The sequence below is a fragment of the Alosa alosa genome, chromosome 18 (assembly GCF_017589495.1).
Source record: "Alosa alosa isolate M-15738 ecotype Scorff River chromosome 18, AALO_Geno_1.1, whole genome shotgun sequence".
NCBI classification, from domain to species: domain Eukaryota; kingdom Metazoa; phylum Chordata; class Actinopteri; order Clupeiformes; family Clupeidae; genus Alosa; species Alosa alosa.
In genome coordinates, this window is record NC_063206.1 from 23,319,432 (window position 1) to 23,342,728 (window position 23,297).

Below are 23,297 nucleotides of genomic sequence, written 5' to 3' on the forward strand. Positions count from 1 at the left end.
ATTACATATCTCTTCATAATAAAGATGCAAAATATGGCCATGTTAAACACAGCACCTTTCATCAGAATTCAGTGTAATTCATCCAAGTGTAAGACTTGAGAGTTATTGATGGTAAACAAATTGTTCTAATCTGTTCTACCATTCTTCAGTCATGGCCGAGCAGCAGACTAACCAACCGAGCCAGCCAAGGGAGAGTGGTGGAGATAGACCCTGAGGACCCCAGCGGAGATGAAGGTGGATGTGGTGGAGCAGTGCTAACGTCACTGACGGACGTTTGGGTTTGACTCCCGCCGTTGCAAGTTTGTGTTGCTTTGGATAAAAGTGTCTAAAAATATCAGTCAACTTTAACTTTGAATAGATGCAGCCTCCCTGATTACTCCAGCAGAGATGAATGAAGGTTAGAGAACCAATAGGAGTTACCTTTGCTGTAGTTTGGGGAGTTTTGAGGAAGCCAATGTCCTGCAGTGACGTTTGTCAACGAGGGGTCCTAGTTTGCTCTCTTTAGGGCAATGTGAAGCCTTGCAAGCGAGGTCTTGCTAGCTAGCTGTTATAGCAAGTCTCAAGGTAAACAACATTTAACCATACAGTATAAGACACAACCACATTAGTCGCCTCCCAGTCCAAGTCCCCTTTAGAGGCCAAGTGTTCTTTTCCTTTAGTTAATGTTTTCTTTTCACATAAACATTTGACAATAACTAAATCCAGACTCGTTTTCAAGCTGTTTGCTCTGAATGCTACATCACTGAAAATAGAACTTCCTTGGATGTAAACAAAGAATGGGCGGTGAAAAAAAAAAAGACAAAAACAAAAATGACCGCCAGCATACCAAAGTGTGCCTTCTGGGGTTGCTGTGGCCAACTTGGCTCCCCCAAAACCATGGTGAGCTTGGATTGAGTGATTCATCCCCGGAGCGGCTCCGGTGAAGAAACCGTGGTAGTGTGGGAGTGTTGGTCAGCGGAGGCCAAGTTGGCCAGTGGTGGTTGGCGGAGTCGGTCGCGCCTCCTGTTTAGGATGCCACTGATTGTACCGTTGGGCAGCTGACAGATGGGCACGGGGCCGCTGCCAGTGCCAGGTGCAGTGGAGAGGAAAAGGGCACAAGGCACACTGATGATCTGTCTCAGCCCTCCCACGTGCCGCCCTTGAACAACGGCCCAGAAAAAGAAAGAAAGTGATTTGCCCTCCCCAGAACGAGCAGGAAGCTGCATTCAATGGCCGTCTGGCTGGCTTTCGGAAGAATTTCTCAGAGTATCAGTTTGTCGCCCCATTTTGTCTGAAAAGCAAAATCTGCTGTGGTGCTGGGTCTTTGTGCCCTTACTCCTCTCTGACCTCAAGTATAATATCATATCTGCAGCGCCGCATGACATCCTGGAGATGATACGTTTCCTCCAGACTGGGCCGCATCCTTGGTGGAACTCTATCTGATGAGCGGCTTCTCTAATTCAGTCAGTATCGGCTCCCAAAACAGCAACTCTGAGAAACAATCACATTATTCCCCCTGCCATAATCCATTTCCCCATGGTACTATTTCCTGATCCTCAGTGTGTGTGTGTGTGTGTGTGTGTGTGTCTGTGAGAGTGAGACAGAGAAAGAGAGGGATACAGAGATAGAGGAGCTGAGTGAGAGATTCAGAGAGACTCTGAGAGAGAGAGAGAGTGAGAGAGAGAGAGAGAGAGAGAGAGAGAGAGAGAGAGTCTCACCTCAATCCTTTGTGTGGCTGGAGGGAGTGTTCTGGAGTTGCAGCATCCTTCATCCTCATAATTGCACATGGCAGCGTCTCTGGAGAAAGCAACCGTAATGCCATTTAGGAGCAAATAAACCTCCACCCCCTGCAGCAGAGGAGGGGATGGGGCTCGCGTCAGTCTGCCAGGTTGGCCTCATTCAACAAAGGACAATCACACATTCAGCAGTCAGAGCTGAATGCGTTTTTCAGCACTGCATAATAGACAACAGTTGGTCCATCTGAGAATCAATCATTGCTCACAATCCATTATCGCCGCAGAGTGGAGAGAAGAGGAGTGCTGTCCCTGGGTCCAAGTCATTTCCATTTTCTCTGGTGGTCTGCTCGCCTGTGTGGGTCTGGCGTTCATTTCCTCCTCCTCTTCCTCCCCCTATTTGTCCTCAATTCAAAATATCCGTCCTGGTGCATATCTTTCTGTCTGCATCTTTTTTCTCCTCCAAAAGAGGCTTTAGTTATTCAGAGAGAAACAGAAAGAGAGAGAGAGAGTCTGAGTCACAGTTCAGACCGTTGTGAATAAGCACTTAAACAAACTCACTCTGGCCTTATCTCACCAGCATTGTACGATAGCGCATATGAATAGCCCAATCCAGATGTTTCCAGCTGTTTATTTGCAGGAGATAAGAGCCATGGCCAAGCCAGGCCAAGTGTCAGGGTTTGATCCGGAGCAGCTGGGAGAGGTAGCTGTGTGGTCCTGAGGAGCTGAAGACATCTCAGATAGCTTCAGACATCCCATTGTCTGTGTGTATTCCTCAGAAGAGAAGGAGGAACGTTGTGTATGTCCACACCAAGACCTGTGTGTTTTCCTCCAAACATGATGAGGGGATGGCTGTGTGATGTGTAATAGTGAACTTCTCACTCACTGGCTAATCTTGATGTTTAATTTAACAGTTTAATGTGGAAATACGATTAAAAAAAATCCATTATGCTCTCCATCACTTTCTATCAATCTATCTATCTACAGTATATCTCTATCTGATAATAACAGAATGAAGGTCACAACTGAAAGGAACACTACTCAAGTTTCATTGCAGTGGATCATATTATGCAGAAAAAAAGCCTGTGTTTATGTCCACTATTGTCTGATCAGATCAGATTTGGGAAAGATGGAGCACTAAAAGGAGTTGACAGTCACCAAGGGTGTAGGTTTGGTCTCAACATTGGCAATCATAAACAAATCACTCTCAGTGGTTGACGATGCTCAAATGTTCTTTGCTATTGATTCTCTCCTATTGGGGTAGGCTTGGCCTGGGCCCTTCAGGCATAATAGACTGCACACTTCCCTTTGTCTCTCTCATCCAACGCTGCCAATCAATATAACCGTCTGAGGCAGCATTCGGCCATAAGAAGTCCAATCAATCTTTTATCACAGACAGGCCAGCAAGACAAGTTCAGCAAATCCCCTCCCTTTCACATGGCTACAAAAACACTCTAGACACTTTAAAAAAAACACACACACGCACACTATTGTTTACCATTTTTATTATGGGGTTCCATGTAATTTGGTTGCGGCTTGTTTTTTTGTGTGTTAGCGAGGAAAAATACCATTCTGGTTTGAGAGGCTTATGTAAGGAGAACAGCCATATGAAAGCTATTGACAAGCCCTACTTCTGAAATGAAAGGAGAAAGGAAAAAAGGCTGAAACCTAATCATCAAACAGCCAGATAACATGGCGAGCGAGAGGCAATACTCCTCTAGCAAGTATCCAAATCCTGTCTGGCAGCATTCAGTTGATTTGAAGGCAAAAAAACAGCTCTGGTCTTCTCTCTTTTCCTCTCTCCCCTCTCTCTTCCTCTCCTCTCTTTCTTCTCTCTTTCTTCTCTCTTTTCCTCCTCTCTTCTCACTTCAGCTGTGTTATTTTGCATGAAGCCAAACTGGACACATATCATCTGTCTGGAGTGCCAACCCAAAAGCAGCGGGTAGATAAAACACAGCCGAAAAAACTCTTGACAGCAGAAAAACAAACATGCGCACACACACACACACACACACACACACACATACAGTACACACACACCAAAGACAGTCTGTCATGGCAAGTGAGCAGAAGCAACGGTTTCTCGCTCTCTTTCTCTGCATCTCTGTTTGTTTGTGTCCTGATTTTACCCGGCTTTTATCTTCTCCCGTCTGTCTCTGAGGTGTCAGGAAAATTACAAACACAGCATAGACAAACCCAAATAAAAGATTAGTAGAATGTCGAGTCCGAAAAAAGAACAACAGCCCTGCTGCTGTGGACTTTAGAGCAGCTTCATGCCTTCGATATGATCTTTTAAATATTATTTATGAGAAATCTCTGGCTCGATGGGGAAGCACAAAGACACACGCTGCTAAATTCAATTCTCTTTTCGTGTGAAATATTGTGCCTCCTCGCGTCCCTCCAGACTCTAGAGAGAGAAAGACAAAGGCATTTGTCTTCTGCGGTTATTAAGTATTCTCTTTTATAATGTGACAAAACCACATGGGGCTCAGTGCTGACTGCTGGCCAGAGGTATACGCAGGAGAAAGAGCCTGATTTAGTTTGATACATCCATGTGAGGCCTCTCCATTACCTCAATGCATACAAAGGCATTACAAAACTGCTCAAAATGACCAAATACTCAAATACTTTCAGATTGTTGACATTGGAGATTTTTTAGGGATGTTTGTAAACAAGTATCCATTTCCATCACAGTACTAACCTTCTACTTTCTCTCTCTCTCCCTCTCTTTTTTTTCTCTCTCTCTCTCACACACAGACACACACGCACAAACTCTCTCTCTCTCCCTCAAAAATATCTCTAAATAACTGGAGCATTCAGAAGTAAACACGTAGTTTGCTCAGGAACCACTGCTTGTTAAGATATAAACAGTATCCTGGCTGAGTGGCGCATGGATCTGGTGCCGCAGACCACACCGCCTGGGCTCTCAGCTGTGGGCAACCCTCCATGTCTTCTCAGACAGGGCCAGGGCAAATAAACCCTTCTGCAACGTCATTCTGAAAAATAAAGAAATGGTGAACCAATGAAATGGTGGCGACCTGAAGCAGACAGAACGCCGCTTCATTCAGATGTGGCCCATGCAATGGCTACAGCTATGTCTGGTTTGTACATCACAGGAATGTGCTATATCCCAGTCTGTCACAACACACTCGGAACCAGCTGCACAAGCCACATTCAGGTTGTTGAAAAAGTCTAGAAATGGGATGTGGTTTGAGAGGGCTGCAAGTGTCTAAGCAAAATAAATGTAGTGAGATCTGTTGTTTATTGCTTATCTCCTCTCTCAGAATTAAGCTAGTTAGCACTGACTTTTTTATTTATTTATTTTATTCCGCACCAACAGTATTCGGTGACCTCGAGAAACAGAGATCTGTGTGAAAAATCACTGGAGTTCTCCTTTAAGGGGACATTACTGTAAGTGGAACAGACCCATTTCATACAGAATGCCTGCTGTAGGCTACAACAAGATGTATCCATTATGCAACCTAACACCTTAATACATTTTCTCCACAAAATAACTGCCACAGCATCCACTGGAGAGCATATTCTTTCAGAATGATCGAATTTTAATTTAGTCTACTTAAATGTTTTTCCAAAATTACAGTTGTTTTATAGCAAATGTCATATTACTGTCAAAATCCAAGAAAATATCTTTGAGATGGTGAAAGAAGCATGGCTTTTGACTGTTCTCTCTGAAAGAAACATAAAATGGTTCATTTGCAGAATTTGTCAGAAATGACAGTATATATTCATCGACTGAGTAATATGAGACAAGGTACAGCATAAGATAAATTGGCAAGCTAGGGTGCAATTTCAGACACATTAAAAAGTGACTTTAACTACACTGAACATTTGCTGGCATGTACTTATTCATCCCAAGTGCTAATAGCTAAGTGAAATTAAAAAGACTTTTCCCTGCTGCTTCAGATACGCCCTCTCCTCATCATCGTCTACACACCTCCAATGGTGCTCTCGTTACATAGCTGAATTGCTCTTTAGTATGCTAGCCATGATGTCACAGAATAGATTTCTGTTGCAGCTGAGAGCAGTCCTATTGATTGCTGCATTACGCCAAGGTAATGCATGTGAATGAATGGGATGGAATGGAATCTGCCTCCTCTCTTTGGGTTTGTTAACCTGCGGAAGATTGCTTGAGTCAGGCCACTTAAGGCTTGCCTGGAGAGGAAGAGGAGCTCCTGTGAGAAGCTTTTGATAACTACATTCATTCAGTTTACAGCGCTGGCGGAGCCAAGGTCACTCTTTGATTCCGGTATCCTGATAAACTCGTGCTGAAAGTGTGTTTTGATGCATTAGCTGTGAGCATATAGGAGTGATGTGAACAGTAGCAATGGAAAACTGACAGACAAAAAGACACATAGGACTGATAGCCTTTTACATATAGGTTTACACATATTTATGATGGGTCATTATATGGGTTATAGAGTTGCTGTAATCAAGTGTCCCATAGTATCCCATTCTCATTAGACTGCGTTAGACACCATCATAAACCTGAGTGAGAAACGAGTGCTATTCTCTGGGGCATGAACATGGGGGCTCATGGACATGCCCCCAGAGTGTAGCACTGTAGCTGCCTGGTAGCTCTAGCTGTTGGCTGCAGCAATTCGAGCTAGGTTGAAGCAATTGTTTTAATTTTATGTCATTCTGACAGTACTCGTGACCTTGAGAAACAGAGATCTGCGGAAAAATCGCAGGAATTCTCCTTTAATAGTTCCACATAGGAAGCATGTTATTATTATTTATTGTATTTTTATTATTTAATTTATTATTATTATTTGGCTGTGTATTGAGATAGGACATTGAAAAGTGACAGGAAATGAGTGGGAGAAAAATATTGAGTGGGCTCTGCAAATGACACTTGAACCTGAATTTCGTTGGGAAGCTTCTGATTGCACCACAGCCCCTCTAGAAAGCATGCTTAAGGCCCTGTGTCCACCAATCAAATTTTTTGTGCTGACAGCAGCCTCACCCTCATTTTCAGAGCGCTTTGTTAAGTGTTTATTGTTGCTAGGTTACAAAGTTTTGATTGGTCGTTGAGAGAGAACTGACATTGACGAAGCCAGCGCTGTTCTAAAAGTTGAACAGATTTCAACTTTCAGTGCTCTGAGCACTGTGCAAAAAAAAAGCGGTCAGCACCAAGGGTCATAGGATTTGTATAGAAAATAGCCGCTGTCGGTGCAGAAAACGTGATTGGTGGACACAGGCCCTAATACTTGAGTAAGATATCTTAACAATGCAGCATTTTAGTGCTCCATGCTCTTCTAATGTGCACTTATATATATCCAACCACCAGTCATAGCTAAACAGAAAGAGCATATATGAACTAGTAATGGCAGCAGTATGAACGAAGATTTATCTCGATGACCTCTTTAGAGTTCAGTTTGCTGGAGAGCCTTTTCCACAGATATCTCTCAGGCAGATAACTAATGCTTCATGAACACACAGTCCGTCATCCATGTCAAACACATACATCGGTGTTAAGTGGGCAGGTTCTCAATCCAACCCGTTTCCATGCTCACACATGCAAGGCATCAAAGAGAGGCAGCCGGGAGACGGAGATCAAGGAGAGGCACGCTGCTTGCTCGCTCACTCGCTGGTGTCGAGGGAAAAAGAAGACTATTTTGGCAATGCATGCTGGGATGAACAGATGTGTCGAGAGTCTGCGCGCTCTCCGTGCGGAGAGATCTTGATAGGTTGAAGTAGCGCCGGGGAGTGTGGGGCTCTAGGGAGTCGGAGGTGTGTCTGAGGTTGAAATGATTACAGAGGCGGCTGATGTCTTTTGGGGACGAGAGAACTGGGCAGCTCAGCTGGTACCATCAAATCAAGACTGCTCTTGGAACTCAAAGTAGGTCAGTGGTCTGACACCAATCAGCACAGAGTTCCCTCTCCTTACTGGCTGCTTTGTGATTCCCTTTTGCCGCATGAAGCAGCTGAGGCCGGTGCTTCTCTGTCTCTGTGAGTTTGGGTAATGGACTCCAAAAGGAGGAGGAGAGAGGGAGAACTCAGATGAGAAATGAAAAAATAAAAGATCAATGGCCATGAGGAGAGAGACTGAAAGGTGAGAAAGTTTTAGAGATAAATTCCTCTGAGTCCATCTGTCTGTGTAAGATGGGGGGAAATCTGTTCACAGCCTCAGATATCTGAGGGACAGAAAAAGATCATTGTTTGATTGTATCCTCAGGTAAAGGTAAGGTACAAGGTATAACTCATGAAAGCTGTCAAACATACCTTCCTTCAACCCCTTCCTTCCACATCCTTCAATTTAATCAGAAATCAGAATGAATTCACTTTAGGTGAGAGTTATGATACTGTCATTTAAAAATCTGTTGATTTTTTGAATTGATTGATTTCATACCTCCAGCATTATTAAATCAATATTACACGACTGACCAACAAATCCTATACATCAAGACAGTTTTTTGTTAAAACTGTCAAACTGTTGTTCTCAAATCTGAAGGATATTTAGTTCATTCTGCGGTTGTCTGATGCTGCACTTGCTGAGAAAGGTTAACGGCAAGGATAAGGCACTCCTTCTGATGAGGCCCAAAAGTCATTTGGTAAAGCAAACAAAAGCCCTCTACGTGTCTCAACAGAGGGGTTATAAATTAGATGCAATATCCTGATTGGAACACTGTGTGGGTTGTGTGCCGTTCCTCTTGATTGCGTCGGCCGCTGCCAGTGGTCTTTTTTTCCTCATCGTTCCCTGGCCCCGTCTGCTACCCACGCTCTGCTCCGCTCACAAAAGGATCGGAGGACGTGGCAGAGGCCACCGCGTATCAGCCGCCGCATTATCTGATGCAATCAGAGCAGTTGGACACAGGCTCCTTAGAGCCACTCAGAGTCCTTGGAGAGCCTTGCAAGACTGTCAGTCTGAACTGAAGTAAACTGGCTTGATGAAGTGCAGTCGCACCTGCCAGTCTTTTTTTTAGTATTATTAAATGGCCTGGTGTATTTGTCCTGCTGAAGTCTCAACAGTTGATTGTGCTCACAACCTGCTGTCTATCTCATGGAATAAGTCATTCCAGAATTATTCAGTGCAGATCTAGAATTTCCATGGGCGATATGGCGTAAAAATTGTCTTTCGATATTCTGAGGAGAAATCGCAACATTACGACATGAAATGATGCAATATAGTAAACATTTTAATGTGGTATAATATTTAAGAATCAGTATTTATTTGCAATATCAAGACAAGTTAACCCATCATATGACCATATATCTAAATAGATGTGTTCACGCACAGCTATGCAAATGCTGCAGATGTGCACAGGCCTCTGCATTCTGATTTTTGCTAAATGCACACATGGAAACACATTGTCATACCAAAATATCATCTATATTGCAATTGTTACAATATAGAAGAATTATCACAGTATACAATGTAGTCTACGATACAATATGGTATATCCTCACTGATCATCACTTAAAACGGTCACTTGGGTTAACTATTACATCATCAAATGGAACCGGCAGTTAACAACATTTTAATCACATATTTGTGGTTGTGGTTGAATATCTATGGTCGTAACCCTCAAAGGATGTATCCTACCACTGTGTATCAGAAAAAACTCAAAGCTGCTGACTAGAAAATAAGTCTGTGTGGGGCAGCAACATTTTTTATTACCAGAGGCAGGTAGGTACTGTATGATTTGCAGAAAGTCTTTGAAGACACAGTACCAATTTTAATGTCCACACTTATAGACTTTGAGACTCAGCCACCACAGACTCATTCTCATCACAAATGACTCTGAGCAGCCATGGCAGTGCAGACCCAGAGGAGCCGATGAAATGACTGGGACGAAAGTGATCGACTTTCCTTGGCAACAGCGCACCTACCGCTGGTCCATGTGATTGAACGAGACGCAGCACTCAGCTGGTGTTACTGTTGTTCTCGGCGAAGATGGTAATCATTTGCTGTGCTGGCTGGCTGATTGAATGTCACACAGCTCCCTGGGTTAAGGTTGCCTTGCTGTGCATAACCTCTTCCATCTTCAGCGCTTTGCCAAGAGGAGACTGTTGTTGCCAAGTGCATCAGTTTCAGTCCTACAGCTCAACATCTCCCCCCACCAGTGAGAATATGGGAACTATTTATGGCATTTGATTAAACGACACCAAGTCTAGGAAAATTAGTGTTGTTTAAACTAACAATTTTTACATGATTGAACATAATGAACCTACAGTAATACCAAAACTGAGATGTCAATTTATTATTATAATATCTCGATGCTTTACTGTGGTAATGTAACGTTCAAGCAGGTTTAATGGAGCAACATTGCCCCCCAGTGGTGGTTTTGCATAGGAAACTGCAGTGCTGTTTCAAACAATGGATTGCTAACCATAAGTTTAGAAATAGAAAATAGGCAGGTTGCAGATTAAGAATTTTATTAAGAATTTAAACATGATATATTTCATGACTTCCAAAAAAAACCCTGGACACAAACAGAATAATATAGGAGCTTTTGTTGTTAGCAGCAGCATGGTTAATTTAGTTGTACATGATTTAAATACATTTTTCATGATCCAGTTCATATGAAAATATTTTCTGGACATTCCTATGATCTGTGTTTAGATTTAGATTTAGGCCCACAGCCAGATACTGATATTACCATGTGCATTCGAACAGCGCTTAAAAAGTGGACACAGTACAGTACAGTACAGTAAGTGAAGCACATTGAGTTTTTCTGGGGAAATTAAAAAAATAAATCTATGCATCCCATAAATCTCCCCTACCAGATAATATTTCCACACTGTACTGACATTGATATAGCAGGTCTGCCTGAAAGATACAGTACCTGCTGTGAGCTCTTGCGAACTTGTCCAACCTCTCTCATTGGTAGACAGAAGTGCCTGTCTCCTCAAAGGCTTTCTGATTGGCTAATAGAGCTTGACAGTATTGCAGTTTTAGCAGTAGATTATACAGCTCAGTAAAATACCCATCTACTTTTGTTATCATCTCAGATCAGCTAAGTGCTCCAGGAGGCATTACAGGAGCTTCAGTTCAGGAAAAGTCACACCGTTTTCTGACTCAGGCTCTCACTCAGGAGAAAATCTTTGATAAATTTGCCAATCTCTGCAGCAGCTGGTCTCACTTCTGGTGTTTTGGAGAGCATCTTGCTGATTAATTTATGCTGAAATGTTGGACAAAACAAACAAACAAACAACAGAAATATGAGATGAAGCATACAAGGGACTAGCTGTAGCCAGCAGCTATAAGAACAGAATCTCACCTCAGATAAATAAGCTTCACAAAACGTATCCGGAAATACTTGATTCCTTAAGTCAGGCCATATCTACAAGATTGTATATTAACAAAGTCAACATTTCATCAAGTAGACCATCTGTTAACTCTAAGCATTTTAGACACATTAATTGACAGCTATTTTACACTAAAGCACACAATTTACTACACCAATATGATGACAAATGTACTCACCATTACCCTCTCAGAGCCTGTTGATATTTTCCACAGAAGCTCAAAACAGATCAGTCCCAGAGGAAATATGTCTGTTTTTTCATCATACCTCCCCTGATTCTTTAAAACAAAGATCAATCAATCACACAACTATCCATCCACCACTTGTGGCTATATGTGAATTATTTTCCTGTGGCCACACATTCCCCATTGACTATAAAAGTAACACTCTATTTGAGGACTATCATCATAATAACAATATTTACAAGGATAATCAAGACAACGATAATCAATCAATGTTATTTGTTTCATCTGTGAGTCGGCATTACGTTTTGACTAATGTGTGCAGCCATCTATTTAACATCTTCCCAACAGATGTGTATTAGTCTGGATGGATAAAAGTTTAATTTCCCTCTAACTACACCAGGTCCACAATTGAGGCGCTCTGTTCAAGGAGTATAAAAATAGTTTTAGAACACTCGTCTAATTTTTTCAAACATACACCTCACTTTCACGTCTGGTGTAGCAGCTGGTTTGTTGCAGCAGATGCTGTGCGAATGCAACGCTTCAGTTACGTGCTTGGTGTAGCCTCCCTGTAAGGCTGTAACTTACAGTACCTGTTCAGGACTCATGTAGGAGGGTGTCCCTCTGCCCACTGTCCTTTTCATAATGCCACTATTCTGGTTTGTTACTGATGTCACCAGCCCAAAGTCTCCAATCTTTACAGTGTAGTCCTTCACAAACAATATATTTTCAGGCTGAAACGCAAAAAAAACATCACTGTCACAACTACATAAATTCTTTGGAAGTCTCTGAACAACACACTGAATACAAATGTAAACTCAACATGAGCTTTGGCCCCATGTGTCACTGACTGAAGTGCAAGATGCAATATATTCTCCATGCTCATAGAAAGCTCATTTCCCACACAAACTCATATCTGTAACAACAATCATGTGGAATCCTGCCGATTTCATTGATAGATTTTACATGAATCAATCTTTGCTCAGTATACAGAGAATGTTTTGACACTCATTATCACCTTCAGGTCTCTGTGAATGAGTCCTCCTGAGTGGATATACTCCACTCCGGAGACAACTTGCTGAAACACCTGAAGAGCATTCACTCTGGTCCTCTGCGACTTCCCACAGTTCCTGTCCTCTATCCAGCCGTGAAGAGTTCCTTTCTCACAGAACTCCATCTGAATGAACAGCCAAGGATACTTGTTGTCTCTTCTGACAGGGAGAACAATGGAACAGTGGAAAGGTTACGTTGCAAACTCACAATATGTAGACACCAGACAAATAAGCAAAAGATAATAATAAAATGAAATAGGAATAACTAAACATCAAAAACATATTTTGGCATTCCTCCAGCACTGAAGAGTGCACATTTACTGTATACACAAATTGTGATATGTAACATTCCTTATGCGATATGAGTGCAACTGTTTAGAAGTAAAGCATGAGATTGTTTACTGTTGAGCATCAGTAACTGGAGGCGTATTTACCTGGAGTTTGTGGCTCTGCTCTTTGACTTAAGTGATGAGTGACCATCACTAGCAAATTCACTGTTTTCATCTTCATAGTTGGTTCTGTTAAAAATAAACCTGACATCAACAAAAAAACTGGTATGGGGCAAACAGGGTATCGCACTAACGACTCCAGGCCTACCTGGCGGGTGCGTTCCAAAACGTTTTCGGTCCCATTCAGACCATCATCAGTGCTGATGGTCTGAATGGGACCAAAAACATTTTACACTTTGGTAGCACTTTGCACTTTTTACCACTTGGATTAAAATTTGCATCGGCAACATTGGTGTGCGAGTTCTTTCTTGACTGATCATCAAAATAACTGATATAGTCTTTGTATGAATAAACCTAGGAATTCAGCTAGAAAAGTTTTTGTTCATTCTTACTGAGAATCAGATGATGATTGTTCAGATGTGCTGTGGAGGCCAAAATCTTTGCGGTCGTACTCCCCAGGCCATGATGTAAAGTAACGAACAATGTTCGGGTGGTCACACTTAGCCAGTGCCCTCACCTCACGCTCTGCATCCCTTAGGATGACAAAAATCACATAAGGATTTGTTATCAGTACGTTAGAGGTTCACGAGAAGACATCAACATTAACTATTAGACATATTTACCTGTCATATTCAACAATCTTCATTGCATAGAATCTGCCATCCATTTTGTGTTTCACTTGACAAACATATCCAAAACCTCCCTCACCAAGTTTTTTGACAAGTTCAAAATCCCTTGAGATACTTTGAAATGAAAAAAAGAGAAAAATGTCAAATACGATTCACATCATCTAGACATTTGAGTCTATAGACCATTTGATTCTGGATCAATCACACCTACCTCAAACCTGGCTCTGGTTTATCATTGGGATCCTCTGCAAAATCACTGGACAACATACAAATAATCATAATTATAAAACACAAGCCTTCATCATAGCCTAGCTTACATCATTTTATGGTGTGTACAAAGAATTCTGAACAGGTCCTCCACCTTACCTGTCTCCTGAGTCTTCGTTGCCACTTACAGTGAGTGCCCAGAGTTTTCCAGATAACTTTTCCACTTTTCCCTTTTCATGCAGGGCATAAAGTTGTCTTTTAACAGACTTGCGGTCCTGGTTGCATTTTTTAGATAATTCTCCTACCGTCATTCCTTTTCCATCTGCGTTGGTGTTCAAAAATGGAATTATGGAGTCCTGTTCCTCTTTTGGCAGTTGTTTTTTTGACACTTCAGGTGTAGCTACCTTTTTTGTCGTGAGTAAGGACCACTTAGGGGGGCGATCATCAGACGCATGTAGTTTGTCCGCACTCTTGAGAATATACAAAAGTCTGTTTACATCTTTTTTATCCAGTCCCACTTCTTTGGCTATCTGTAAAGCACTGTAGGTAGCACCTGCTGGACAACCCTTTAAGTAAGAAAGTATTTTCTCCTCCGAACTCATTGTTGTCGATTGAGACATTTTAGATCGAACTTCGCCTATTATTTTACAGTCGCATTAAGGCACCAGGAAAATGCAGCTCCCCCACCTAGGCTACACCGAACAGGACAGGACGTGAATGAGTTTCTATAACAGTAACCTACATTGGTTTCGGTTTCGATTCGTCAACACTTTCACCACCGTCACGCATTCGCATCGACTCGTGTCTGATGTCCGCATAGAGACAGTAGGCTATTTTAGTAAGGTGACCAGATTTCTGAGACAAAATTCGTGGACATTTTCAGTTGAGAAGCGTAAAACATGTAATGTTTTAATTTTTGTAAACTTAAAACGGGGACACTGTCCCAGGGGTGTCACTAGACCTGCACTAGTCAACAAGCACCACTAGGGGGGTTCGGGGGCATGCTCCCCCGTAGTAAAAATTGGTATATTTTATTGTTTAAATGCAATTTGGTGCACTTTTAAAAGAAATTCAGAGGTTAGACTTCATTATTCTTATCTTTAGATGGAAATAGCCTATTTGTGCTGTAGCCTAAATTTGCACTTTAGAATTGTATCCATGCACACACAGGTGGAATGGTTATAATATTGCAATAAGTTGTGTTTTTGCCTAACCACAAAGCATATTTTCTTCACAGTTTCAAATGGTCCAAAATAGTATTGGCTACATTTCAGCACTAGGCCTACATTAAATTATATCCTAGTGGCCGTGTTGTTCAGATAGGCTAGTTAATCTAGCTATCTTGGTCATTGTAATACCTATCTTCTTTTTTTTTTCAGGACAGTCTGTGCTATACCCATATCTGAGAATGTATGATGTAATAATATTTGTCTCATGTAGCCTAATAGGGCCTATGTGTTGTCAGTCTTATATCAAGAAAAAATAACTCACGTCTCATGAATTTTTTTCTTTATATTTTTCTGTTAATGTCACTAGGAAGCATGCCAGTAGAAATGTAGGCTATATTCATATTTGTTGATTGTCTGGAATCTGGCAATATGAGAACCATGGTGGGATAGGCATTCTCTGGCTAAACAATTTACAAAAATGTTTGTAGGCTACTGACATAAATAGTTTACATGAGAATAGGCCTACATTATAATTTTGGCCCAAAGTTGGAGACCATGTAGAAATTTGTTGCAGTTTCAAAACCGGATTACTCAGGAACCGCTTGTTGTTGTAGGCCTACCGATGCTAGAGTTGTTACATAAGTTCATTGTTCATTTTCTCGCAAACCATTTATCACAGCAACTTGGCGCTAATATCATTGGAAAGCTTAGATTCCGGCCGTTCACGTGATATCTGCGTATTATAGGATGTATGCTGTCTGTGTGACGAGTAGCCTACTCCGCAATTTTAGTTTAACCTGGATTTGAGCAGCTGGCACGTTCGTGATGACGTTAGTTTAATAAATCCCCTGCACAAGTGGTTTCATTTCAAAGATTCTACCGCGCTGCTACTCCACTACCGAAATAGCAGACCAGAAATATGGGCATTCTAGAACATCTCTGAGGTCTGAGCGCTTGCTTTGACCTATGTCTTAGCTGTGACTACCTTGAGACTGTGCGCGAGGGGTGCGCAACTGTACGTTTGGTCAGTGTTTTCTTTGTTTTATTCCAATTTCGGGTCTGTCAGTCACAGTGAAAACCGGGGACTTTTCTGGGGACAGCTCCAGCCGGGGACAGGTCACCGAAATCGGGGACTGTCCCCGGTAACCGGGGATGTCTGGTCACCCTATATTTTAGGTTATTTTAGGCCTGGCCTAAAATAAATTCAACTCATTCAATTCGTTGGAACCAGGAAAAAAAAGACTTGCACAGTTGAAAACTATCGATCAAAATGGCAGTAGTCCGCTAATTTACTGAGTGTTCACATGCTGTATTTTGTGTGTATTTTGGAAAAAATAGCTCCAGCGTGGCGATTGCAGAATCAGAATGCTCCATGACTCATGTGGTTTCCAGGCTAATTGTAAAATAATTTAAATATGCAAATGAGCTACACTATGCCAAAAATACACCCAAATAAGCTTAATTTTTCCTTTACTTCTACCACAATAAAACTTTGCATAGTAAAAATATACATGAAAAGTAACTTTTTTTTGTATTACAAGTTTCTTTTGAAATGAATTTGAATATGCACATGAGCTCCACACTTATATAGGCAGAAACACCATTCATCATCACCATGTATCATAATCATAATCAGAATGAGCTTTATTGGCCAGTTTTGCGTAAACAAACAAGGAATTTGACTCCAGTTAATCTTTGCTCTTTAAGTACAACACTCACTTAGGCCTAATACTGACTTAACCTCCTGAGACCCTGCAGGTCTTTCTACTTCAATATTCTGAATAAATTTCTGTTGCCCTTATATCATGACAGTTATTTGTACCAGTTAGTGGTAATAAAAGCACATTACACTATATTGGGAAAAAACAAGATGGCGTCGATATCAGATCTAAATGTTTTATCAATGGGCACATGACAACTGTCGTCATGGTAAAGTGCCATTGTAATTTATGGGGTTGAAACTTCTTTATTCATGCTTATTAAAAGTTCTAGTATGATATGGCATACATTTTTCAGATTTATTTTTAATTGTAACACATCAGGAAGCTTTTATCTTTTATGTCATCATTTGAGGACATCGGGACTTAAAATGTGTGCTTCCAGATTGCTTCCACATAATAGATCTATGGTGCTAGTTCTAAAAGTTTAGCAGTTTTCAATACACACATGCACACACTCACACATTTTGCATTGTTTTTTGCATTTTGCACTGTTGTTTTCACACAGTTTTGTCAACTAAATTTAAAATTGATTTTTTAATTATATGTTCCAATGAATATGCGCTCATTTTACTGAGTTGTGCACTCATTCTAGTACATAGTGTGCTCATTTTACTAAATTTTCCACTCTTTTTAGTAAATAGTTCACTTAGTTTAGTAAAATATGAGCTCATTTGACAAAAATAGCTAATTTTGCTAAATCATGCTCTCATTGTACTAGATTGTGCACTGAATTTAACAAATGATGTGCTCAGTTTCGTAAATAGTGTGCTCATTTTATTAAATTGTGGGCTCATTTAGCTAAATTGTACTTGCATTTAGCTAAGTTACACATTTTTAGTAAAATGAGTGCACATTATCTTGATATACACACAAAATATCTTGCAATGACACCTCCAGGGTGCCATACTATCACACACACACACACACTTTGCATTATTTTGTACATCCTTGAATTTAGTGTTTAATTTCATGTTTTTGTTATTTAAAAAAAAAAAAAAAAAAAAAAAAATCTATTGAAATACATAGGTGCACTCTCTCACATGTACCTGTGTATACTCGCACGCATGCATGCGCGCGCGCGCACGCACACACACGCGCACACACACGCACACACACACACACACACACACACTAACAAACACACACACACACTTTGTACTTTTGTTTTACTCTTAACTCTGTTATATTCTGATGAAATAAACAGAGTTACACTTTGTTACACAATGGCAATTTAGTTGTGTTTTATGGTAAAATAGACCCAATGTCCTCAAATGAGGACATCACTTTTCTCAAAAACTACTTGATGTACAGAGGTGAAATTTTATTTTGTATACTCATGAAGCCCTAATAAACCAAAATAACTGAGAGAAATAAAAAATGCATTCAAATTTATAACCCGGGTCTCAGGAGGTTTATTCCACAATTTGGGGAATTACTCATTTTCCACCTCCCCTTGAGTTAAACAATTGATTTTTTGCCATTCTCTGAGTCTGGTGATACCACTTTTAACTCCAGCCTTAGCCTAGAAATCTAGACGCACCCTAGCGGCAGCCAATTTAATTTGCTGCCTGGGCTAGTCATACCCTGGAAATCCAGAGTTCTCGCGAGAGCACAATGGAATTGTCTCTGCGAGACACTCTGGCAATGAGCAATGATGCACGTTACTTTTACCCCTTGCATCCCGGGGAACCAGCTAAACTGATGAAGACAGCGCTGCAACATTGGAAGACAGTAAATATTGGTCGTAGTGTTATCCGATTGCATTTAAGTCCGAAATCATTCAGAGTAAACATGGTCTAGTGTTATCCAATTCTAGCAGCCTACCGGTATGTCCATTCATGAAGCCTACAGGATGTATAACGCGTAATCACGCTTCATGTTTTTTTTCTTCTTTTTTTTTTAACCATCGCGGAAATAAACGTTGCGCGCATTACGTCGCAGTGACCATTAAAGGACGTCCCCTCAAAGTCTTGGGGACGTACTTTAGACGTCCCAAACACAGGTCCGCGGGATGTCAAGGGAACTCAATACACAATGTCGAGGAGGTGACGTTCGCCAGGGGACTTTTAGGGGACGTCTTCGGGACTTTATTTTGTTTACTGGGTTAGCATCTTGCCTGCTAGCATCACGTTTAGAAGTGACCAAGATTTAGGCTTATAGGGATAGATTGGGTTACTTTGTTATGGCTCTTCGTCAGGCGGGAGATTGTGGTAAAGAGAAATTTTGTATTATTTTTAGTTTCTTCAATCAGCGAGGAATAGAAGGCTGACTTTGTAAGTGCTTTTTTGTAAGTGATAAGGCTATCTCTCCATGCTTGGCGAAAGACTTCCATTTTAGTGGTGCGCCATTTTTGTTCTAGTTTACTTTTTGTTACCATGGAGCATGTCTTACTTGTTTTCTTATTTTCTTTTTGTGTGGTGCTACAGAGTCTAGGGTTGAGCGCAATGAGTTCATCACATTATCGGTTAACAGATTGACCTCGGTTGGGTTAAGGAAAGGGCCTTCTGATACCTCCTGAGTCAGGAATGAGACAAGCGTAAGTGTAATTTTTTCTAAAAAGTTTGCATTAGTTTTTTCAGATAGGCTGCGACTGTAGTATTCAACTGAGTTAGGTACTGCATAGTGTAGTGTCATTTTAAAAGTAATTAAATGGCTCTTAAGGCTTGTCACCAGGGGTTAAAGTGGGGCGGAAAAATCTCTTGTAGGCCTAATCATCGGGAAAACACTCCTATTCAAAATGCAAAACACATCAGATTCAGATTCATACTTTATTGTCCCCAGGGGGAAATTTGTTGTCACAGTCTGTACTATACTGTACATTGAAGAAATAACAAGAGGAAAAACTGTACACTTTACACAAGCAAAAACCTCCACCAAACAAACAGAGAGATATTGCTACCTTCTTGCCAGATTGTCGAGAGTGGTGATTGGTAAACCCACACACATACCTGAAAACACTTACAGAGAAAACTGAACAACAATAAGTTTGAGCCTCAGCACTACAAATAGATCTCAGGTAAGCTTTTGTGTACCTGTTCAATTATCCTTCTAACACTGTTCCGGTCAAAAATGACCGATTTACACATTCCCTGTACCATAAATATGGCGTTTTTCATCAGATTGCCTCAAGATCTTATGATATCCTTCACAAAAGGCTTGTGAACACATAGAATTGATTAGGACTAATTTTGAGTGATTTATTCAACTTAGAAACACTTTTTTTATTCACGGTCAAAAATGACCGCCATAGGAAATGATTGGGAAAGAGTCTCATTTTCATCCAGGAGATGAAAGACATCTCTCTTCACACACTCCTACCACCAATGTTCCCACACATGTATGCATGCACACACACCCACACACACACACATGTACACCCACTTACACACACACACACACACACACACTCAGTACATGTTGTCAGTTCATGTTGTCATGTTGCCACTCGTGCGTGTGAACCACCAATGTTCGCACACATATGCATTCACGCACATACAGAAACACAACCACCCACACACACACAAACAGACACACACACACATGTACACACACACACACACAGTTCATGTTGTCAGTTCATGTTGCCACTTGTGCATGTGAATCACCAATGTTCGCACACACATGCATGCACACACAGAAACACCCCCCCCCCACACACACAAACAGACACACACACACACACACACAGTTCATGTTGTCATGTTGCCACATGTGCATGTGAACCACCATTGTTTGCACACACATGCATGTATGCACACACAGAAACACTCACACCCACACAAACACACACACACATTTACACCCACTCTCTCTCTCGCTCTCTCTCACACACACACACACACAGTTCATGTTGTCATGTTTCCACTGTGCATGTGAACCACCAGTGAGTGTTTGCACACATTCACACACATACAGAAACACACACACCCACACACACAAACACACATGTTGTAGATGTTAATTATCTAATAAGGTTCTGTTTACAATAAATGTTCTATTAAATAATACTTTTTGTCATGGTATTGGTATTTAAGAGCAGTTAAAACTGTCCGGTCAAATTTGACCATGAACAGTAAATTAAGGGGGGGTAGCAACGAACAGTGTTTAAAGGTTATGTACCTTTAGAGTACATTGTGCACCCATTTCATTTACAGTTTTGCCCCTTTACAGTTTTGCAATGGCCCCATTTCTAATACCTATCAAAGGATTCTTTTCAGTATGACAATAGAGAGTATATGATTAACAACCATAAGCCTGTGTCACAGAGTGCAAAATGTCATGTCTTCACATTTGTCGTGCCACACAGCTAGACAATGAGTGGCAGACTACTAAAAAGATTGCTACCAAAGACTGTTTTTGAGTCACATCCTTGCAAATCTCCTATGATGATGCATCTTTCTACAAAATGGTTTGCCTTCAATATCGTTAGGCTATTCAATAGGCTAAACATATAGCCTCATTTCGTTCAGCTACAGACAATGAATGGCAGACAGCGTGATGTCCCTTAGGCCTAGGCTAGCCTAGGCTACCAGAGATTGAGTGACATTGTTGCACATTTCAAATGATGATGAATCATTCTCAAAAAATGTTTTGCCTTCAGTATTAAGAAGTTATTCAATAAGCTTAACAGTAAACATATAACTCAGAACAGCTGTTAGGCTTATGTCATTCTGATCTGTAGAAATGTCACATGCAGCCATGCCTAAATTCTGCCCACTTCATATTAATTATAGGCTAATATATTATGATATAATATTCAGTATTTATTAGGCCTATTGAATGCTTAGCTGGAATGATGTTTTTCCCTATCATCCTATTTTTAAAGCAGGCATACCAGAAGGCATGTAATTGGGCTATGGGTTTTCTACAGGAATGGCATGTTTGAACGGGCACTGGACTAGTTCTTTATAATTTGAACAAGATGCCATCTTCTGCATAGTTTCTGCAGTGTACACACATTCAAACAGCGTGTCAATGACTATAAATAATTGTGCAAGCGTAAAACTGATCTAGTAGTGTCGTAAACCGTTGTAAACCAGGGGTTACAGTAAGCTGCTGCACAAGCGCAGAACGGATCGGGCAGGCTCAGGACCATGGACAGCAGCATGCACTAAGCACAGCTATAGCCAGACAGCCGCAGAACCACGACACAAAAAAAAAAACAAGTATTTTTTACCCTTTATTATGATAGGACAGTGAAGAGGCAGACAGGGTGCGAGTGGGAGAGAGAGATGTGGAGGGATCGGGAAATGACCTGGGTCGGACTCGAGCCCATGTCCCCGTGGCCACTTGGACCCGTACAGTATATGGTATGAGCGCTGTAGCTGGTTGCGCCACAGAGCCCCCCGGCTGCATCTTTTTAGCCTCAATTTTCAGTCATCCAAACAAAGATTCTTACACAGACAACAAATCAATGACTTGTTAGCTGTAATACCATTCATGGGAAGGTTGTTGAAGAATTGGGTCACTTACATTATATGATTAGATCAACAAATGAAAGTAAGATTACAATAGTCTTCATTGTATGTTAATTCAGGATAAAAAGTTCATACAATCCATATTCAATCATTTAAAAGTATTATTTTCACTATGATGTGTTTACTAACTCCATTAGTAAATACAAATAAATACTCCATACAGTTGTGATAAGTTTACATACCCTGTACACATGCTGACTAAAAAGAGGAATAAAAAAGGGTGAGATATGGTGAAGGGTATGTAATGTAACATAGGGGTATGTATACTTATAGTCCCTGTATTTTAAGGAAGAACATTTATTTATTTACGATACAATCATTCACAACGGAAATTGGTGTCCTTAAAGGTTGGATTTTTCCTAATGTTTTTTTTTTTAAAAGGCATTAAGAACAATTTTCAAAAGATGATTTTTTTTATTCCTCTTTTTAGTCAACTTTAGCATGTGTATGTATAGGGTATGTAAACTTATGAGCACAACTGTATTGTTTACGGGAATGAATGGCAAAATGAGAAAAGGAACAATGTGAGTAATGTTTACCTGTAATGTTTCAGGGCCCTATCTTGGTGATCTAAATGCATGGTCACTGGCAAATAGCTTAAAATAAATGTAGGGGTTTGTCCAGTCCACATTGGGGTTGGTTTTGTTATCAAACATCGGGTGCCTGGCGCAAAAAGGTGGTTCTTATGTTTCTTAATCAGTCATGGGTGTGTTTTGGGCATAACATCAATGAGATTGACATCGGACATTCCCTATAACTGCAAGCAGCGCGACTTCAAATAGTATTTTGATGGTCACCGGCACATTTGAAGGATGGAACAGGTATTCCACTAAACCATGTTTACCTAAAACCTGTTTGTGACTAGCAGATCTACAAATCTGCACTCGTCTATTATTTGAACTTATAGGCAAAGTGAAACTAAATTCACTATGGTGTCATAGTCAACGACATAACAGAAACAAAAAAAAAAAAAATATTTTCACTATTGACTGACAATGGGTTACCATTGAAAAAATTTGCCTGAAAAAAGTAACACTTATCCTAATAATGTTCGAATGACTGAATAAAAAAAACCTAAAGACATTTATCCTGCAGAGGAGTTGCTGCTTACATCTCGTGACCGAGTGTCTTCAGCTGTGCTTCATATGCACCTTTCGTTATAGACCGGGTTTTTCTTGGTCAGTGGGGTAACGCTTTTTAGATGGTGTAAGATAGCGTTTTTAGATCACGCGCCAGACCACACCTTAGGTCATTAATTGCCACACCCCTGGGCGCATTGTGTAATAAAACAGAAGGGCATGACGAAATATTAGAGTGTAAGATAGGAATACGCTTTGAGTCATGATAAGAATACGTCATGCGCTGCGTTTCTGATCGTCAAAATAGGGCCCTCAATTTAAAATGACCATAACCTCTTAAATAGTCAGTAA

General features: G+C 40.8%; 1 protein-coding gene across 1 annotated transcript; it reads right to left on the bottom strand.

Annotated features, from left to right (window-relative positions):
* Positions 1–10,092: 10,092 nt before the first annotated feature.
* On the bottom strand, positions 10,093–14,213 carry pkz (protein kinase containing Z-DNA binding domains). Its single transcript, XM_048269798.1, has 10 exons — positions 13,660–14,213; positions 13,505–13,549; positions 13,288–13,407; positions 13,057–13,197; positions 12,650–12,733; positions 12,182–12,374; positions 11,757–11,897; positions 11,161–11,259; positions 10,955–11,017; positions 10,093–10,855 (listed from the first exon to the last, which is right to left on the bottom strand). The coding sequence occupies exons 1-10, from the start codon at positions 14,118–14,120 to the stop codon at positions 10,736–10,738; spliced, it is 1,467 nt and encodes a 488-aa protein (XP_048125755.1). The 5' UTR covers positions 14,121–14,213; the 3' UTR covers positions 10,093–10,735.
* Between the last annotated feature and the right edge of the window lie 9,084 nt (positions 14,214–23,297).